Below are 20,156 nucleotides of genomic sequence, written 5' to 3' on the forward strand. Positions count from 1 at the left end.
CCTTTCGTTGCAAATTTGGTCTCCTTTTATAGCAAAAAAGTTCGAATTTTGTAAACAAAAGAGACGTCCCGAAGATTCTTTGGGAAATCCCGTAACCGCAAATTAATAAAAAATAACAATTCTAACAAAATTCGACTTAAAATCCAGCCAGAACTGGTTTGATGTGCACTTGAAGGTGTTACGAAGATGCGATAAAAACAAAAACGCAATAAAAAATTCCTCTTTAAGCGAATTTTTCCATCTTTTTGATGATTCATTAAAAAAAAAATATTTTGGTTAAAAAATTATTTTATTTAAAAAATTTGTCTTTTATTTCCTTAAAAAATCTAAAAAATTAAAACTAAAATATAAAATTTGTTCAAAAATAAACTTAAAAATTAAACTTAAACTCGTAGAATGAAGAGCGAAGAATGTCTGTGAGTTGCTGATCACTAAAATTTACTACTTACTCAAAGAAAACTTGAACAATGAAAAAACTTTGAAATGCAAAAAAAACAGTTTGAGCTTCTAAAAATTACTTAAAGAGCTCAATTTCGAACTTTATCACAATAATTTTGAATGTATCGCAAAATATCTACAATTTTCGGTCAGTTTTACGAATGTTTGACAAAAATTTCACACACAAACCAAAGAAAAAAAATAAAAAATTATGAAAAATTTTAAGAGATCACTTGAGAAAGCAATTTTTGGTCTAATTAAGTACTAAAAAAATTAACGGTTAGTTTGAAAAATTACTTTTGACAGATTTGACAGTTATCATTTTTACTGAAAATTTGTTTTTTTAAGATTTTGTGGTTAGTTTTCAAAATTTTAAGATAAAATTGTTAATTTTGAATTTAAAAAATGTTGAAAAATTTATTTTTTTTTTAAATTTGACAGCTGTCATTTTATAAAATTTAATTTTTTTCAACTTTTCAAGACTCGAAGTTCAAACTTTATTTAAAAACGTATTAAAACTAACCTCAAAATTTGAAGTTTGAACATTTTGAGGTTAGTTTTTGAAATTTTTAAATAAAATTATTATGAAAAAAAATGTTCAAAAATTTAATTTTTATTAAAAATTTGACATCTGTCATTTTATAAAATTCAATTTTTGAACATTGTTAAGACTTGAATTACAAATTTTGTTTAAAAATGTAACAAACATAACCTCAAAACTTAAAAAAATCAAATTTTTAATAAATTTTTGACATTTGTCATCTGTCAAAAGTAATTTTTTCAACTTCTTGCCTTAACTTACTTAAAATTTAACTAAAATAACGATCATATTACAGTCCTTGCTCTGCCTTGAAGAGAGTTTTAACGAATTTTTGCAACTTTAGTACGTTTTTCATGAAGATTCTCAACTAATATTTACAAAATTTAAAATCTAACCTCAAAATTTAACGATAAATTGCTTAAAAATACTGCTCACAATTGTTCAAATCACTCGAATCGATGAATTTCTTCAGGTAATCGTACGAAATAAACTCGTTGTCGTCATAAAAGCCAACGTTATTGGCAAAAGTCTCGTCTGCGTGTTCGATAAAGTCAAAACCAACGTCTTGCGGCTTCGGTTGAACATCTGTTGGCGCGTTATTTGGCACAAATACGTCATCCACGAAGGTATCTGAGGTCGATGGAACGGGACTAAAGACATCCGATTCCGAAAAATGACGTTTTGGGTGCTTTTTGGGCTTTGCAACGTTCGAACTGAAGTCCCGATGAGACTTTCGACGCCCCGTGATGCTTTTTAAGGCGTGATTTTTCACGTGTTTTCGCAAACTCGAAGGGTCTGTGTAACGTTTCGTGCATCCAGGCAGTTGACAGGCATAAGGTTTCTATAAAAAAAATAAAAAAATTAAGATTTGAAGGAAAATTTTTCGAAAATCAAGACTTACTGTGTCAAAATGTGTCCTTTGATGCTTCGCCCGATCCGAACTATTGCTAAAAGCCTTGAGACATCCTGAATATTGACACGCATAAGGTCGTTCCCCTGTGTGAGATCTCGTGTGTATCTTCAAATTCTCCAAACGTGAAAAGGCTTTATCGCATCCAGGGTGCTGAAAGAGTAAAAAAATATTTTTTTTATTATTTTTTTATGTTTGTACAGGTGCATGTCAAGTTCATGATCGACTCGTAAAAAAAAATGTTAAATTTTTGATTGATTCTACGAAATCTCGTAAAAAAAATTAAGATATTAAATTTCTCGGGGGGAAATTTTCTGTCATAAAATTTTACAATTTTTCAATATTTACGACTTGACACACTCGAAAACACGAAAAAGCGTAAAAATCAACATAAAAAAGTTGAATTACTCGAGAATTCGGGAGAAAAACTCAGAACAAATGACGTTCGTTGTCGTCGTTTGTGTTTTCTTTCACTTTCATCAAGCAGCAAACAAGTAAAAAATGAATAAAAAATTAAATTGTAAACTGTTACTTGCGTTATGTTTGTGTTATGATGATTGTAAAAGACACAAAATGTAACAACATGTGGTTCATTTAGGTCAACAACCGTACAGCGTAACAGCGTATCGTCTTAATTTATGCTTTAATGTGCACTTGTTCGGTAGAAATGTGAGGAAAAAAGGATTTTAAGTGAATTTTTATGGGATTTTAGTTCTTGCGAGCGGTTTTTGAGCTCAATTTTTACGAAAAATCAAAAATTTTGATATTTAGATGGCAAAAAATTTATATTTTAGATTTTTTTTATGCATTAAATATTGAAAATTTTAACTTTTTAGGTTCCTTCTTTTCATATCTTTTAAAAGAATAGTAATAAAAATTTAATTAAAAATATTCAAAATTTTTTAGATTTTATTTTGCTAAAATTCTGACAAATTTTATTTTTATTTATTTTTTGTTTTTGAGAAATTAGATGAAAATTTAAAATTTTCAGAAAATTTTTGCATGAAAAAAATTTAAAAAAAATATTAAAAAATATTTAAATTAAATTAGATACCTACTTATGATTAAAATTTAAATTAAAAAAATTTTTAATTATTTTTGAAAATTTTTTTTTCGAAAAAAAATTTTCAAATTAAAAATTTATTTTTTTTAAAATTATTTTTGGAAATTTTTAAATATTTATTTTTTTAAAAAAAAAAAAAAAATTTCAATTATAAAATGATTCCAAATTTTTTAAATAATTCTTTTAAACAGTTTTTTCTTGAAATTTTAAAATATTTTTTTTTAATTTAAAAAATAAATTTTTAAAAAAATTTAATAAAAAAAAAAATAATTTTAAAAAAATTAAAAAATAATTTAATAATTTAGTTTATAAAAAATTTAATGAATTAAATTAATTTTAAAATATTTTTTTTAATTTGAATTTTTAATTGCATAATTTTTTATTTTTTATTTTATTTTTTTTTAAATTTTATATAAATTAAATTAATGAACGTTTTCAAGATCATCAAAAGTCACTTTTTACTCTGAAACCCGTTAATTTAATCATCAACTCTTCCAAAAATTTCCCTAATTTCACACCCAATTAACCATTTTGCCCTCTTCGATCATCGCCGCATTAGCGAAAATCATAAATATCTGTTACCCTCAATTAACTCATCATTTTTTCTTCATTTATTTATTTGTCGTGCGCGTCGCGCTTCTGCATTAAATAACAGAAGTGACAAAAAAAATCCATAAATATCCCGAAAAAAAAATTCTTATCATTTATTTTTAAACGCACTTTGTTGTTTTTATTTTAAAACACAATTTCGATCATAAATTTAAAATAAAAGTCCTCTTCTAAATTTTTTTTCTCTTTTTTTTATCCCGATGTGTTTAGAAAACATTTTTTTTTCAAAAGTATCATATTCTCATATGGTTTAAATAATCTCGTTTCATGTTAGTTTGGCTTGATATTGCACGGCAACGATAGATCATCATCGTAATAAATGCAAAAATATGTCCTTCTTTTTAACACTTGTGGCAATCTTCTTCGCCAACATCTGTTGTTGTTGTTAAGGGTTTAGAGCGTATTTTTTTTTTTAATAAATAAAATTATAAAAATTTATAAAAAAAAGTCTGTCTGAAAAATTTCTTTAAAAAAAAAAAATAATTTTTTATCATTTTTTTAAATTTTTATATTAATTTTTTTTTTATTTTAATTCGACTTTTTAATAATTTTTTTAACAAGTTTTTAAAATTTTAAAATGAATGAAATTTAATTAAAATAATTATTTAAAAATTAAAATAAAAAAAAATTATTTAAATTAAATTTGATACTTTTTATTAAAATTTAAATTAAAAAATTTCAATAAAATTAATATTTTTTATTTTTTATTGAAAATTTAATTTTTTAATTATTTAATTATTTTTACGTTTTAAAATTTAATATTTTTTTTTTTTTCAAAATTTTTTAAAATATTTTTGGATAAAAAAAAAATTTTTTAAATTTAATTTTTTCAAATATAAAAAGACTCCAAATTTTTTTTAATAATTTTTTTAAACAGTTTTTACTTGAAATTTTTAAATATTTTTTTAACCTAAAAAAATAAACTTTTTATTAAAAAAAATAAGATTTTAAATAAATAATTTTTTTTAATTTAAAAATTTTATTTTAAATATTTTTGGATAATTTTAAAAAATTAAAAAAAAATAATTTTATAAATTTTTAGATTTTTTAAAAATAATTTTATGAATTAATTTTAATAAATTTTTAAAAATTTTTTTAAAGAAAAATTAAATTTTTATTTTAATACAAATTTCAAAAATAATTTATTTTTAAATTTTTTTTTTATTATTTTTTTAAATAAAAATTTAAATTAAAATTTTAAATAAATTTTAAAAAAAGTAATTCAATTTGATTTTTATAAAAATGCGCTCAAGTAAATAATTTCACGAAAACTTTTAAAAAATTTTCACTTTTAATGAATCTCTCAGAATCTCAAACAAACTAACAACACAAAAAAAACTTTAGAAATGAAAAATTATTGCGATAGGATTTTTTTCTGTTGTTGTTTGTTATCGTGTTGTTTGTCAACATCTTGAAATAAGATGCAACCAAATGTGTTTTAAATTACGAGGATATTTCAAGATTTTTTTGTTTTGATTAAAATTTATCATTAATAATATGAAAATGTTAAAAAAAAAGCAGGACACATGTTTCAACTTTTTTACGATTTTTTACGCGTCGTGCGATTTTTTTCGGGATTTTTTTTAATTCTATCGAAGTGTGTCAAGCAAAAAAAAACTAAAAATCCTTTCCAGATGATAAATTTAAAAAAAAAATCAAACTTACCGGACATTTATTTGGTTTCTCGCCCGTATGAACTCGCATGTGAATGAGCAACTTGTAGCGCGCATTAAAGGGACTCTGTTTCCGTTCGCAATCATGCCAGTAACACGTGTATTCGCCACTTTTCCTATTACCTTCGACGTGTTTTCGATCAATATGAGCGACATAAGTGCTTAAAGTGTTGAAAAATAGCCCGCAGTTTTGCCATTTGCATTGATAATCGTTAATTTCGGGCGTTTCGGGTTCAAGTTCTTCGATTTTCGGAGCAATTTGTGTCATTTTGACGCGTTTTGAGCACTTGTTACGAACAGCTTGTTGCACGGAAGGCGAAATACTTTGTTGCGGGACTGTTTGTGTAGCGGGAGATTCGGCATTGAGGTAAGTTACGTCAAAATTTTCGATAATTGAGTTGTAATCGGGCACGGAAAATGTCTCCGCAGGACTTTGAACGGCTTGTTGTCGCTTCGTTGTGAGTTCTTGCAACGTATTAAAGCGTGGCAAAGGCGTTTCGGGACTTTGGGGTGACTCGAGAGGCGATGCTGACGTGTTAAATTTGAAAGTTGACACCCATGGGTCTTCGATCGAGTCGTTGTAGTTGTTGTAAAAGTCTCCAAACTCGCAAAAATTGGCAGTTTCGTACGAAGTTTCTTGCTGCTGCGTGAATTTGGCGATCGCTTCGGGCTCAAAACGGAAATAATTGTTGTCAACGGGCTCCGCAGAGGCAGTTTGAGCGACATTTGAGGAGTAATCGAAGAGCGAATCTGGCGTATCGAGCAAAAAATCGCAATATAAACTCTCGGAATCGCTATTTTTGTAGTCGAGAGACGCGTATCCGTTCGAACTGTATGCCGGCGTTGCCATTTCATACGGCGAATAGGCAGGCGAGATAATTGAATTAGGCGTTAGCATCACACCTGGCTCACATTTTATGTTCTGCTGAACATTTTGCGCTACTATTGGCATCATCATTATCACTTTTTGTCTTTTTTCTGTTTTTTTTTGTTAATTTTCCTTTAATTTCATTAAAAATTTTTTTTTTCACTAAAAAAAAAATTTTCACTTTATAAAAAAATGCACACGATAATAATTATCAACAAAATCAACATTTTTCAACAAAAAAATTAAATTTAAAATTTTAAAAAGAAAGAAAAACGTCTTCTTTGAACGAGAGTTTGTCACAGAATGAATCCTCAAGAAATTAGATTTTATTTTAGAACATCTTGAAGATTTAATTTTTTTCTCAAGTTTTTTTTTTCTTCGAGACACATGTAAATATTTTCTCGCTCTCTCTTGCGTACGACGATCCTTGCACACGTTCTACACACGAGCGAGATCGCTGCTACTGGATCGAACCATTTTCACTCCGTTGATCGTGTTCGGGTTCTATTTTTATCAGGACCAATCGTGGCGGCGATCGTGCTCTCTCGAGTGTTATTTATGGACTTTTGAATGAAGTTGAATTAAAGTGACAAGTACTTTGGAGTAAATTAAAAAAAAGATTTTGAATGAGGAAAATTTTTGAAAAAGTGGGAATGTCCCGTGACAAGTGATTTTTTTGTTTTGTTTTGTTTTTGGAAAATTTTTGTCATTGGTTAATGGAAATTTAATAATTTTTATAATTTTTGAGGAATAAATGAAGAAAATTAATAAAATTTTTTTTAGATAAAAATTTTCGGTTTTTTAATTTTTTATATGAAAATATTGAATTTTTTTTGAATAACATTTTTTTACCGGTCAGAAATATAAAATTATATTGATTATTTTAAAAAATTTATTTTTTTTAAAAATTTAAATTTAATTCATTTTAAGAATAAATAAAAAAAAATTACTTTTTCAATCAAAAGAAAAAAAATAAGAAAATTATTAAAATTTTCATTTTTCATATGAAAGTTATTTAATTTTTTTGATATGAAAATTTAAAATTTTTAAACAAAAAAAAATTATTAAAATTTAATTAATTTTGTTTTAATCAAAATTTCAAAAATAGAATAGAATTTTATTTTTTTTTTAATTTTTAATTAATAATTCAAAAATCATAATTAAAAATCGATAAAAAAAAAATTAAAATTTTCATGAAAAGGAAAATATAGAAAGAAAAATGTTTTTTATGAATAAAAAATATTAAAACTAAGAATTTTCTTAATTAATTTTTATGTAAAAATTTATAAAAATGCTTTATTTGACAGTTTTAAAAGATTTTCTTCTCATATATTAAAAAATTAATCAATAGATGGCAATTTAAGAAACAAAATGATATGAAAATTTTTAGATTACGAAATAAAAATTAAAAAAAAAATAAAAAAAACTTTAAAAATTTATTTTTTTTAAATTAAAAACAAATTTAGCCATCAGATGGCGCTTTACCAAATAAAAAGTGAGAAATTAGTCAATAGATGGCGCTGATTTTTGGTTTGAATTAACTTTAAATTTAATATAAAGCTCAAAGTTATGCTATGATAATGAGTTTTATTAAAGCAAAAGTACTTTTTAAAAAAAAAATATTTAAAAATTTGGTTAATAGATGGCACTTTAAGAAACGAAATTTTATGAAAATTTACAATTACTGATACGAAAAATTAAAAATTTTACAAACAAAAGACTTAAAGAAGCGTTTTAAGAGATAAGAAATTAAATTTTAGCCATCAGATGGCGCTCTAATGAGCAAAAAGTTAAACTGAAGGATCAAAAACTGAAAATTTAGTCAAAAGATGGCGCTTTGTTTACCAAAAAATATGCTTTCGAGACAGAAATAATAAAAATTTATATTTAAAAATTATTTAAAAATTTTTATTTAAAGATTTAAAAAAAAAATTTTTCAAAACTTTTAGAGTTCTTTTTGGAATTAAAAATTTTCGTAAATCTTCTTTAAAAAAAAATCATAAAATTTCCTCAAAAAGAAGAAATCGTAAAACTTTTCCATTTAAAGAAAACTGACAATCCTGAGACAAAATCTTCTTCAAAATTATCCTTTTCCCACAAAACAAATCAAAATCCAATAAAACCTTTTATTTTTTTTAACAACTCCCCAATTCGAACTTTACGTGTTTTAAATGTTTATTTAACGAGAAATCAATGTGTGACACGACATTATTACTCATTAAAAACATATCTTGATCTCCCCCTCGTCACATCTCATCACAAAAAAGTGAACATCGTGTTAATCAATGTTTTTCAATGTCAACGTGATCAACAGATCATAAACGATGCCCTTTTGTCAAACACGCCGTGACATCATAAAAGATAATTGAAAATTTATGTTTGACTTTTTACGAGTTTCTTAATTCCAAAGGGGGTACAAGTGTGTCGTCGCTTTGAACTTTTTCGAGATGAAAAGATGATTCACGGGGAAGTTTCTCATAATTTCCGTATTGAATTTGTGGCAAAATGCCCAAAAAACGAAAAAGAAATGAGACAACCTGTCTGTGAATCGAATTAAAATGAACGTAATGAGTCATGCGTTGACGTAAAAAATGAAAAAAAAGTCGATCAATAGTTTGGAGACCAATGTTTGTTGGCAACGCAAACGACCAAAACAAACCTCTCGTGAGATTTTTAATTCGCAGTTCAATGTAAATAGTAAATACAACGACACGCAAAAAAAAGAAGTACGGAAGAAATACAAATACAGGCCACTCGTTACATGTAGAAGCGAAAAAGATACAAAATTTTGGTTACTCTTCGTATTTCATGTAACTTGAATTCAAGAGTTGATATGATCTCGTGCATAAAAACACAAAAATTTAATTTATTTTTTGTAAAATTGATACTTTTTGTTTAATAAAGCGCCATCTAACGTATAAATTTTCACTTTTTTTCTTTTGAATTGAAATTTTAGTTTCATAAAGCGCCATCTAACGTATAAATTTTCACTTTTTTCTTTTAAATTAATAATTTTCTTTAATAAAGCGCCATCTAACGTAAAAATTTTTACTTTTCGTTTTTTAAATTAATATTTTTGTTTAATAAAGCGCCATCTAACGTATAAATTTTCACTTTTTCTCTTTAAAATTGATATTTTTGTTCAATAAAGCGCCATCTAACGTATAAATTTTCACTTTTTCTCTTTTAAATTAATTTTTTGTTTAATAAAGCGCCATCTAACGTATAAATTTTCTTTTTTTGTCTTTCAAATTTTTATTTTTGTTCAATAAAGCGCCATCTAACGTATAAATTTTCAATTTTTCTCATTTAAATTAATTTTTTGTTTAATAAAGCGCCATCTAACGTATAAATTTTCACTTTTTCTCTTTTAAATTGATATTTTTCTTTAATAAAGCGCCATCTAACGTATAAATTTTCACTTTTTGTCTTTCAAATTAATTTTTTGTTTAATAAAGCGCCATCTAACGTATGAATTTTTACTTTTTATCTTTAAAATTTTTATTTTTCTTAAATAAAGCGCTACGTGTAAATTTTCACTTTTTAAATACCAAAAATGCAACTTTCAACCAAAAATTAATGAAAATCAATAAAAAAAATTAAACCTTCGTGCGATTTAACACATTACCTCATGAAATGTACTTACAACTACCAACAATCATCGTCTCTCTCTCGTACTTGCCTTCTTGCATTTGTATTAGTTACCGGCTTCAGCAGCTATAAAAGCTATTCTTTCGACGGAAACTCGTTTAGTTACTCTGTGACCGGCAAACGTGATTATTTGTGTCTAACAGTTCGTTTTTTGTGTATCCTGGTGAGTAATTTTGCATTTATTATTAAACAACAGATCATTCACCGACACAATTTGTGTTTTTTTGCACAAAATCTCGCACAAATGAGATAATTTTGCCGAGTACAAGTGTTGCGTAATCTTTGTTTTGTGATTTTTTGAAGCGTCGGTGTGCAAACAAAAATTATTATCGTTGATTTTATTGCTTCTCGAGGTCATTGTGTGTACCGTGCACGAGATAATGGCAAAATATTTAATAATTCCAGCATGAATCAGCGAATTTTGTCTTTATCGAAGCTGGCTTCTAGATTTTTCATGGTTTGAAGACCTGAATTTCGTTCTAAATACAACTTTTTTGCATGAAACTTCAAATTCTAATTAAATGTTGAAGTAATTTTTTACACTTGAGGAATTTTATTTGAACAATAGGCCCGAAAATAAGGTTTCAGTTCAGAAAACATTCGTCAGGCAGGTGTTTTGTTTGCAAATTAAACCGAAATTAAACAAAACAAACGTCTTTGTACGCAAAAAAGTCGTCGCCATGCAACCTGTTAGCAATTTTTTCATGCAAATTTTTATTTTTTCATGTGTCATGATGATTCGGATGCCAAAACATGACAAAGCAAATGTTTGTTTCATCTTTTTTGTGATAAGATCCGAGAGTTAATTCAATTTTTATGATGCACATGCGAAAAATAACGCACAAAACTTGATTAAATTTCATTTTTTGACAAAATCCGGCAAACACGTGTTACGAATGGCGCATTTTTTGATGAATTTCTGACCTAAAAGCCCTTTGAAGCATGAAATTTTTGAATTTTCTAACCAAATATCCGAAATGTAGGAAGTCAAGTTGCTTTTTTCGATCAACATTAATCATCGTTCAATGAGAAAAGAGCAAAAAAACAGTTAAAACCGGTTTGAACCACGAAATTTTGTTACAATTGTCGAGTAACTCAACGCGGTGAAAGGAACTTTCTTTGGCAAGTCATGAAATATGGCGAGAAATTTACTTTTTTTACCCACACAGAATTTCAATTGTCATTGCATTAGATGCATGCAAGCCCGATATTAATTATTTATACTAAAATGCCGTTATTTGACGAGCGTTCATAGAATTTATCGAGAATTTCATAGAAACATGATTCATTTTTGTCGTTGGTTGGTCCGTCGTGCTGCCTTGACAGATAAACGAGGCTTGATAAACATTAATTATAATAATATGTTGTTCTTGCTGAGGCACGATTTGACATTTGAATTGTTAAGTAATTGGAATTTAGGACATGCAATTCGCTTGGAATGCTGTTTGCCGGGTAAAGTTGTTGTTGGAGGTGTAAAAAGCCGGTTTTGTGAATGGAAATTAATACAAAGTTGTTCTTCGGAGCAAGATTTTCTAAAAGAAATCAATTTTTTTTATTAAAAATAATTATTTTGAGATTTTTTTAAGAAATTTTCTTAATGAAATAATTTTTTTTATTAAAAATGAAAAAAATTCTCTAAAAATTTTCACATTATAAAAATATTTAAAAAAAAATTAAATTATTTTACATTATAAGAAAATTTTAAATTATGAAATTTTGGAAATTTTTTATCAATTTTCATGAATAAAAATTTTTAATCCAAAAATTAAAATTAAAAAAAATTCAAAAAATAATTTTCAAACAAAAAAAAATTAGAAAGTTAATAATTTTCATCAATAAAAATTTTCAAAAAAATATTTTGCGAAAAACAATTATTTTTTTAATTTAATTAATTTTTTTTTTTAATTAAAATTTTCTCTAAAAATTTTTATCCAAAAATGAAAGTTAAAAATTTTAGAAAAAATTTTAATTAAATTTTTTTTTTAATTTTCATCAGAAAAATTTTCAATAATAATATTTAAAATATTTTTTTAATAAATTAATTTTTTTTTTAAATAAAGTTTTCTCTTAAAATTTTTATCCAAAATTAAAAGTTAAAAATTTTAGAAAAAATTTTAATTAAAATTTTTTTATTAATTTTCATCAGAAAAATTTTCAAAAATAATATTTTGCCAAAAAAAATATTTTTTTAATTTAATTAATTTTTTTTTTTAAATAAAGTTTTCTCCAAAAATTTTTATACAAAAATGAAAGTTAAAAATTTTTAATCCAAAAATTAAAATTAAAAAATTTTATAAAAAAAAAATTAAAAAATAATTTAAAAAGAAATTAATTAAAAATTTTTTTATTAAATTTCATCAAAAAAAAATTTCAAAAATAATATTTTTAATCTAAAAAAAATTAAAATTAAAAAATATTTTTCATACAAAAAAAAATTAAAAAATTTTTAATCAATTTTCATCAATAAAAATTTTCAAAAATAATATTTTGCTTAAAAATTAAGCTGAAATTTAATTAGTTTTTTTTTTCATTTTGAAATTTTTTTTTTTTATTTTGTGTATAAAATATTAATTTTTAATTAAAAATTGAATTAAAAAGTTCAAATTTGATTGAAAATCACACAAAACGACAAGAAAATTGTTCAAAAATTGACTTACCATGAAGTTTCTTGCACATTTCGCTCCCATTTAACGCACTATTGAACATTTCAGTAACCAATTGTGCATTAATTAGAGTAACAAGGAGTCCCACACATTCGTGCATTACCTGAAACTATCGCTAAAAATTGCGTAGACGTCATTCGTGGGCACAATTGATTAATAATTTCCTGTTTTCTCTCTCATTGCAGCTAAAAAATCATCAACAATGGGTATTGATTTCTACTATTTGCCTGGATCTGCGCCATGCCGTGCCGTTCAAATGACCGCAGCTGCTGTCGGCGTCGATCTCAATCTCAAACTCACCAATCTCATGGCGGGCGAGCACATGAAACCCGAATTCTTGAAGTTGAATCCGCAACACACGATCCCAACCATCAACGATAATGGCTTTTCGCTGTGGGAATCTCGCGCCATTCAACTCTATTTGGTCGAAAAGTACGGCAAAGACGAGTCTTTGTACCCGAAGGATCCGCAAAAGCGCGCAATGGTCCATCAACGCTTGTACTTTGACATGGGCACATTATATTCGCGCTTTGCCGACTATTGGTATCCGCAATTGTTCGCGAAGGCACCTGCGAATCCCGATAACTTGAAGAAAATGGAGGAAGCCATGGAATTCTTCAACACCTTTTTGGATGGTCACAAATGGGCCGTTGGAGATTCGATGACAATTGCCGATATTTCGTTGGCAGCCACCGTTTCGACGTACGAAGTTGCCAGTTTCGACTTTTCCAAGTACCCGAATGTGCAAAAATGGTTTGCACAATGCAAATCGAGCATGCCCGGTTATGAACTCAACCAAAAGGGATGCGATGAGTTCAAGAAATTCTTTGCTTAAAGCACTCGGATAAATGCCCGGAGCAATTCCATCATCTAATTTTTTTCATTTTTAATGTTTCATGTTCAATCGTAATAAAAAAATTGTCTTGAAAAAAATTTTTTGGTTTGAAATTTTCAATTTTTTGTCCTTAAAAATGTATTTTTGTTTGATAAAGCGCCATCTGTTGTTAAATTTTGAAGTTTTTGGCTCTCAAAATGAAATTTTTGTAAGATAAAGCGCCATCTGTTGCTAATTTTTTAAATTTTTGACTCAAAAATGAATTTTTGTTAGATAAAGCGCAATCTGTTGTTAATTTTTGAAGATTTTGACTCTAAAAATGATTTTTTTAGATAAAGCGCCATCTGTTGCTAATTTTTGAAGTTTTTGACTCCCAAAATGAATATTTGTTAGATAAAGCGCCATCTGTTGCTAATTTTTGAAGCTTTTGATTCTCAAAATGAAATTTTTGTCAGATAAAGCGCCATCTATTGACTAAAATTTTCAAAAAAATCATCTTTAAAAGAAAAAAATATGCAAAATTACCTTATAAACGTATATTTGATGCCAAAATGTCTCCTCGCCGCGTCAAAAAGGTGAATAACTCCCATATTTCATGAAACGCCATCCAAGAAAACCCATTAAGATAAGTGAATATTTTATGTTGTGACGAGAATCCTTCTCTCAAAACGTTAATTGTGATCAACATCTGTTTCCAAAATAAATCAGTTTTCATTAAATTCAATAAAAATCATCATCGCGAGACGTTGACACTCACGTGCATTAATGTATTTTTCCAACTAAACGAACTTTCTCACGCTTTTCCAAATGTATCATTTGTTTTTTTATTTGTTACTTAACTATTTTTTTTTTTTTCAATTTTTCGATTTTTTATGTGACACACACATATCTCCTTTAACAACATGTTCTAATTAACAGAAGTCAGGTATCGATTTTTTAAAAATATTTTTTTTTAATTTATGTGTGGTTTTTTATTTTTATTTATGAAACACATAATATCGTTATTAATGACTTGATTGGATACAGTGCTAATGATTGTTTCTCCTTTTTCCATTGAAATTTGACCCAAAAATGAGATTTATGAAATTTTAAACTTAAATCCTTAAATTGAGGAATGTTGAATGGATGACAAATCGGAGTTTTGAGACGGAGGTTATTCAACTTTTTAAAGGAATTTTTATGAGTTGTCCTTTTTTGAAAAAAAAAAAAAAAAAATATTAAAGAATTTTCATAAAGATATTTTTTTATGAATTTTTGTTAATTTTTTATCAAAAATATTTTTTTTTAATTTTTAAAAATTTTAATAAAAATATTTTTTTTATTTTTCAAAAATTTATTTTTTTAATTTTTTGATAATTTTATCATACAGCCTCCGAGAAAATTTTTCTAATTTACTTTTAATTAATTATTAAATTTATTTTTTTTTAATTTTCAATAAAATATTTTTTTAAATTTAATTTAATTTACCTAAATATAAAATAATTTTTTTTAATTAGCTCAATAATATTAAAATAAATTAATTAATTTAATGAATTTTAAAAAAATCCAACTTTAATTTTTATTCTTTAAAATTTAATTGAATTTAAAAAATTTTAATGTCTGTAAAAAAAATTAATTAAAAAATTATATTTATTTAATTAAAAAAAAATATTTTTTGTCCTAATTTTTTTTTTAATTTTCAACATAATATTTTTTATCATATTTCTTTCTCTTTATTTTTCTTTTATTTATTTTTATTTTTTTTTTTATTTTAATTTTCTTAAAACTTTAAAATTAAAAAAAAAATAATTAAAATAATTTATTTCATTTTTTTGAAAAAAAAAATTTTTAATTTGAAATAAAATCTGAAATTTTAATTTTTTTTCTCTTTATTTTTTTATTTCATTTTTTATTTATTTTAAATATTTTTTTTTATTTTGGTTTTCTTAAAACTTTTTAAATAAATAAAAATTAATTTAAATAATTTAATTTAATTAATTTTTTTTTTAATTTTGTAAAATTTTAATTTTTTTTTCTCTCAAAATTATCAATTTCATTCCTCGAACGAGTAAAACCCAAGCCAATAAGTATCCATAAACGTTTTTTCTTTAAATTTTTTTCTCCCGTTACTTTAAATCAAAATGCCACAAAAAAAATCAGAGACGGCACAAGTGTTCCAAGATAAAGTTACCATTCGAGAAGAAGAAAAAAATAAAAATTTTAAAATAACAAAAAAAAATTGTTTAAATGTCTTTTTAAATGTCTCTTTAAATTGATAATCATTTTTTACGCTCAGCTCACTAAATACAATACTCGTAATAATAATAATTCTAACGATAAGTGCCATGCTTGATTTGAACACTTGCACGTTGCCCAACAAAAAAAAACGTATTTATTTTTAATCGTACTCCCATTTTTTTTTGTTTCATAAATTTTCCATATTTATGACAATTTTCTATTCATTTTTTTTATTATTTATTATTTTTCTGTCCAAGTGTTTCAAAACTCTTTTTTTTTGCTTGTCTCTTCTTCAGTCAAGTCACAGCTGCAAATAGCGTAGAAAAAAATCTACTTTTTGACCCCATACGATGCCACGTCGTTTATCGAGAGAGAAGCAGTTTATTGTTGTAATCTTTGACACGTGAGTCAAGTGTAATGAAAATTGTTTACATTTCGGTTCGATTTTCATTCAATTTCGAAATTTGCCAAGTTCATTGTCTCATTGGCGTGACATGACACAAGATTAATTGCTTTACGATGCAACTGCCAACAATTATGTTGATGAAGTGCAAAAAAAAAGTAGTGAACTGAGGAATTTTATGAGAAACAATAAACATAAAAATTATAATTACACACATGACGATTATTTTCTATGTTGGGTTAATGTGCGTTTTTTTGTCGTTGTAATGTTACAAAGTTAGAGATGTTAAGAAGAAAAATTTTTTTTCGGTATAAAATTTAAATTTTTAATTTTATTTGTTGAATTTTGGTTGAAATTCAGAAAAAAAAATTCATTTTTAATTATTTTTTAAGAAATTGAATTTTTTATGAATAAATTTAAGCAAAAAAATTATTTAAAAAATTTTTGTTAATTTTTTAATTTTTAATTTATTTTTTGTTAATTTTTTATTTAATTTAATTTTTGTTAAAATTTTTATTAAAATATTTTTTTTTGTTTATTTTTACTATAAAAAATAATTTTTTAATTTAATTTTTATGAAAATTAATTTTTGATCATTCTTTATTAAAATTCAATTTTGGTTAATTTTTTAATAGAATTAATTTTTGTTAATTTTTTATAAAAATTAATTTTTGTTAATTTTTTATAAAAAATAATTTTTGATAATTTTTTATTAAAATTAATTTTTGTTAATTTTTTATTAAAATAAATTTTTGTTAATTTTTTATTAAAATTAATTTTTGTTAATTTTTTTAAAAAAATAATTTTTTTATTAAAATTAATTTTTGTATAATTTTTTATTAAAATTAATTTTTTATAATTTTTTATTAAAATTCATTTTTGTTAATTTAAAAAAAAATTTTTTTTCTTAATTTTTTATTAAAATTAATTTTTGTTAATTTTTTTATTAAAATTAATTTTTGCTAATTTTTTATTAACCCAAATTTGTTAAATCTCATCAAAAATTTCCTCCGGTTCATGAAAATCCGTCTTTGCAACTTCACAAATTGCACCATATTCTAACATTAAATGACGTTAAAAAACAAACAAAACTCATGGATGGAATTCCATGTTCATAGTTTACGCATCCAAGAGTGTAAAATATGCTCGTTGATATAAATATTGCAATTTTTATGGCAATTCATGCATTCAAAACATTCACAAAGTGACAATTTTTGATCCTCTCGTGAAAATTTTTGTTTACTTTGTAATCATAATTTAAATAATGAGCGATCCACAAAAAAAGAGCATGCTCCGAAATGCACTTGACAGCATGCGCTTCTGTTTTTGAAACATTTTTTCGGTGTCTGGCTTCATTTCTTCTCATCATCAACACTACAAAAAAAAATTGTTATGATAAAAATTAAATTGAATTATGTTGTGAAGAAAAAAAAAATTGTTTTTATATAAACATTGTTAATGATTTACGACGATAAAAGTATATCCAGCGCGTCGTTGGAGCGTGTCGTCTGCACAAAACAGACTTAATTCAATTTTTTTCATCCTTTCAAGACGATATAAAACAGGAGATTTTTTCGCTGTCCTTCATTTTCTTCTTCTTCTTCTTCGATGACCTGATTTTGAATCTCACGACAAATTCTGAGGCAGGAACGAATTTCGGTGCGATTGACAAATCGACAGCTGTTGAAAAAGTTGATTGATTGGCGCTCATGAGAGATCGTGAGACTTTTTTGAGGCATTTTCTCGTCAAAAAGTTCGTTTCTGTAAAGAGAAAAAATAAAATTTTATTGTTTCCTTCCGATTTTTTCGAGTGAGATTTACCTGAATTTGAGGTTTTTATGAAAATATCGTTAAAGAAACTTTAAATAAACTTGCATTTCCCTCCTACGATGAATGTTTTAAAATAACATCTTGCAATATTTTTACTATTTTTTATCATAAACGTTACTATGAGGCAGATACAATGTAGTTGAAAGTCTCTTGAGTTTCTTCATAAATTAAATTTTTTATTTAATTTTTTTATTATTTAATTTTTTTATTTTATTTATTATTTAAAATTAATAAAAAAAAACTATTATTAATTTTAATTAATTTAAATAAATAAAAAGTTAATTAAAAAAAAAATTGAAAAAAAAGTATTTTGTCAAAAAAATTTTGTCAAACATAATTTACTTTTTATTAATTAAATTTAATTCATTTTAATTATTTTAAATTGAATAAATTTATTAAAATTATTAAATATTTATTAATTAAAATAATAATTATTTATTTATTTAAATATTATTTTATTTATTTTTATAAAAAACTAAATCAAAAACTGTGTCAAAGCCATTTATGTCAAATCTTGCTCCGAATGGATAAAAATTTGTCAGAGGGCTCTAATTTATCATTTTTAATCATTTTCTAACTCAAAACTGCCAAAAAATTGAAACTGAAAAAAAAATTTTTTCTTTGACATAGTTTTGTTTTGAAAACTAAATCAAGAGAAAAACTGTGTCAAAAAATGTGTCAAAGCAATTTTTGTCAAATCTTGCTCCAAATGGATAAAAATTTGTCAGAGGGCTCTAATTTATCATTTTTAATCATTTTTCTAACTCAAAACTGCCAAAAAATTGAAACTGAAAAAAATTTTTTTCTTTGACATAGTTTTGTTTTGAAAACTAAATCAAGAGAAAAACTATGTCAAAAACTGTGTCAAAGCAATTTTTGTCAAATCTTGCTCCAAATGGATAAAAATTTGTCAGAGGGCTCTAATTTATCATTTTTAATCATTTTCTAACTCAAAACTGCCAAAAAATTGAAACTGAAAAAAAAAATTTTTTTGACATGGTTTTGTTTTAAAATGCGGTAGGTCAAAAATGTCAAGGCAATTTTTGTTCTTTAGATAAAAACGCTCTAATTTATCATTTTTAACTTGCCAAATTATTTTTGTCAAATCTTGCTCCATTTTTAATCATTTTCTAACTCAAAACTGCCAAAAAATTGAAACTGAAAAAAAAATTTCTTTGACATAGTTTTTTTTTTTAATATTATTTGTTTTTGGACTTTTTGTCGAATTTAATTCAAATTTTGAAAAATTCTCATATTTTATTTTTTTAAATATATTTTACCGCAAACTCTTGAAATTAAAGTTCTATAAAAATTTCAAATTATATTTATTCTAAAATATTTTAAAATATGATTTTTTTTTAAATTTCTTAAATAATTTTGAAATTTGTAAAGTCCTAAAAATTAATTTCTCTTTAAAAATTATCATGACATGTGACTTTTCTCCGCTCAAGAAAATATTTATTGTGCTATTACTTTGCCATTAGTTCGATTATTCGGTTAATTTATGGGCGGTTAACGAAATATTGAGCGATATTGAGACGTTTTACAAGACATTTGTAACAAACGAGGGGGAAAGAATGTTTTGACAATTGTCCTCCCTCAGTGAGTAAATATACTTGTGAACGTTGAATTATGACCTTGTTTTGACTGCACTTCGATCCGCGTGATATTTATTGGTGTTAAATGTTCCCACAAGTCACACAAAAGTTCCCCCAAAAGATTTTCTCTCGTCTAAAACGAAAAAAAAAAGAGAAAAATATCTTGTGAACATGACTACAAATTACACAGATGATCACTTAATAAAAATACGTGATGGCAGTTAATCATCGACAAAAGTTGCAGCGATCAATTTTAATCGCGCGCCGCGAATGATGAATGTTTAATTGGGGAGAAAATTATTTGTTGTTATTTCGTGAGTAAACAAATGGCTCCGAAAAGGAAAACATTGCATGCTTTTGACGCGGATTGCATTAATTTTCCGATGCATATTTATGATTTGTTGCAATGGGTGTCTCAAGTAGGGAAATTATCATTAATTACGTAAAAGTTGATTGTTATCGCGCGCGACAGCAGCAATTTATGGGCGGAAAGTAGGAGTTGGCGACATTAATTGTTGTTTTTGCGGATTTAGTGTGATGATGACATCAATAATTCTTATCTTCATGATGACTCAATTTATCCAAATTTTTGGCTTTTTGAAGAAATTTGTTGAAATTTATCCTTTTTTAGACGTTTCACCTTCTCCTAAAACGATAAAAAAAAAATTAAAATTAAAATCCAATTTTTGTCGCCAACATCTTTTTGTCCCGCGAGATTTCTACAATTAATCAAAACAAATTGATGAAATTTTGTAAATAAACAGTTCACCCCTTTCAATATTCTCAAATTTCGACCCTTGAATAAAATTTATGTCACCCGAAAATTTTTAGGGTATGGGAAAAATTATGAAATTAAA

At 25.0% G+C, this 20,156-nt stretch overlaps 2 protein-coding genes across 2 annotated transcripts; one reads left to right on the forward strand and one right to left on the reverse strand.

The window, feature by feature from the left end:
- Positions 1 to 1,397: 1,397 nt before the first annotated feature.
- On the reverse strand, positions 1,398 to 6,192 carry LOC134833587 (transcriptional activator GLI3-like). Its single transcript, XM_063847951.1, has 3 exons — positions 5,227 to 6,192; positions 1,881 to 2,042; positions 1,398 to 1,820 (listed from the first exon to the last, which is right to left on the reverse strand). Exons 1-3 carry the CDS (start codon positions 6,190 to 6,192, stop codon positions 1,398 to 1,400), a joined length of 1,551 nt encoding a protein of 516 aa, XP_063704021.1.
- Positions 6,193 to 9,789: 3,597 nt separating this feature from the next.
- Positions 9,790 to 13,313, forward strand: LOC134833116 (glutathione S-transferase 1-like). The gene is made up of 2 exons (XM_063847325.1): positions 9,790 to 9,916; positions 12,602 to 13,313. The coding sequence occupies exon 2, from the start codon at positions 12,619 to 12,621 to the stop codon at positions 13,249 to 13,251; it is 633 nt and encodes a 210-aa protein (XP_063703395.1). The 5' UTR covers positions 9,790 to 9,916; positions 12,602 to 12,618; the 3' UTR covers positions 13,252 to 13,313.
- Positions 13,314 to 20,156: the final 6,843 nt, after the last annotated feature.

This window comes from Culicoides brevitarsis, chromosome 3 (assembly GCF_036172545.1).
Source record: "Culicoides brevitarsis isolate CSIRO-B50_1 chromosome 3, AGI_CSIRO_Cbre_v1, whole genome shotgun sequence".
Lineage (NCBI taxonomy): Eukaryota > Metazoa > Arthropoda > Insecta > Diptera > Ceratopogonidae > Culicoides > Culicoides brevitarsis.

Bases quoted from the DNA above. Each gene is read 5' to 3' on its own strand.
- LOC134833587 (XM_063847951.1), bottom strand. From the start codon at position 6,192: ATGATGATGCCAATAGTAGCGCAAAATGTTCAGCAGAACATAAAATGT. The intron at 2,043-5,226 runs GTAAGTTTGATT...TTACTCTTTCAG, and splicing joins AGAAACCAAATAAATGTCCG to CACCCTGGATGCGATAAAGC. The intron at 1,821-1,880 runs GTAAGTCTTGAT...TTTTTTTTATAG, and splicing joins AAAGGACACATTTTGACACA to AAACCTTATGCCTGTCAACT.
- LOC134833116 (XM_063847325.1), top strand. From the start codon at position 12,619: ATGGGTATTGATTTCTACTATTTGCCTGGATCTGCGCCATGCCGTGCC.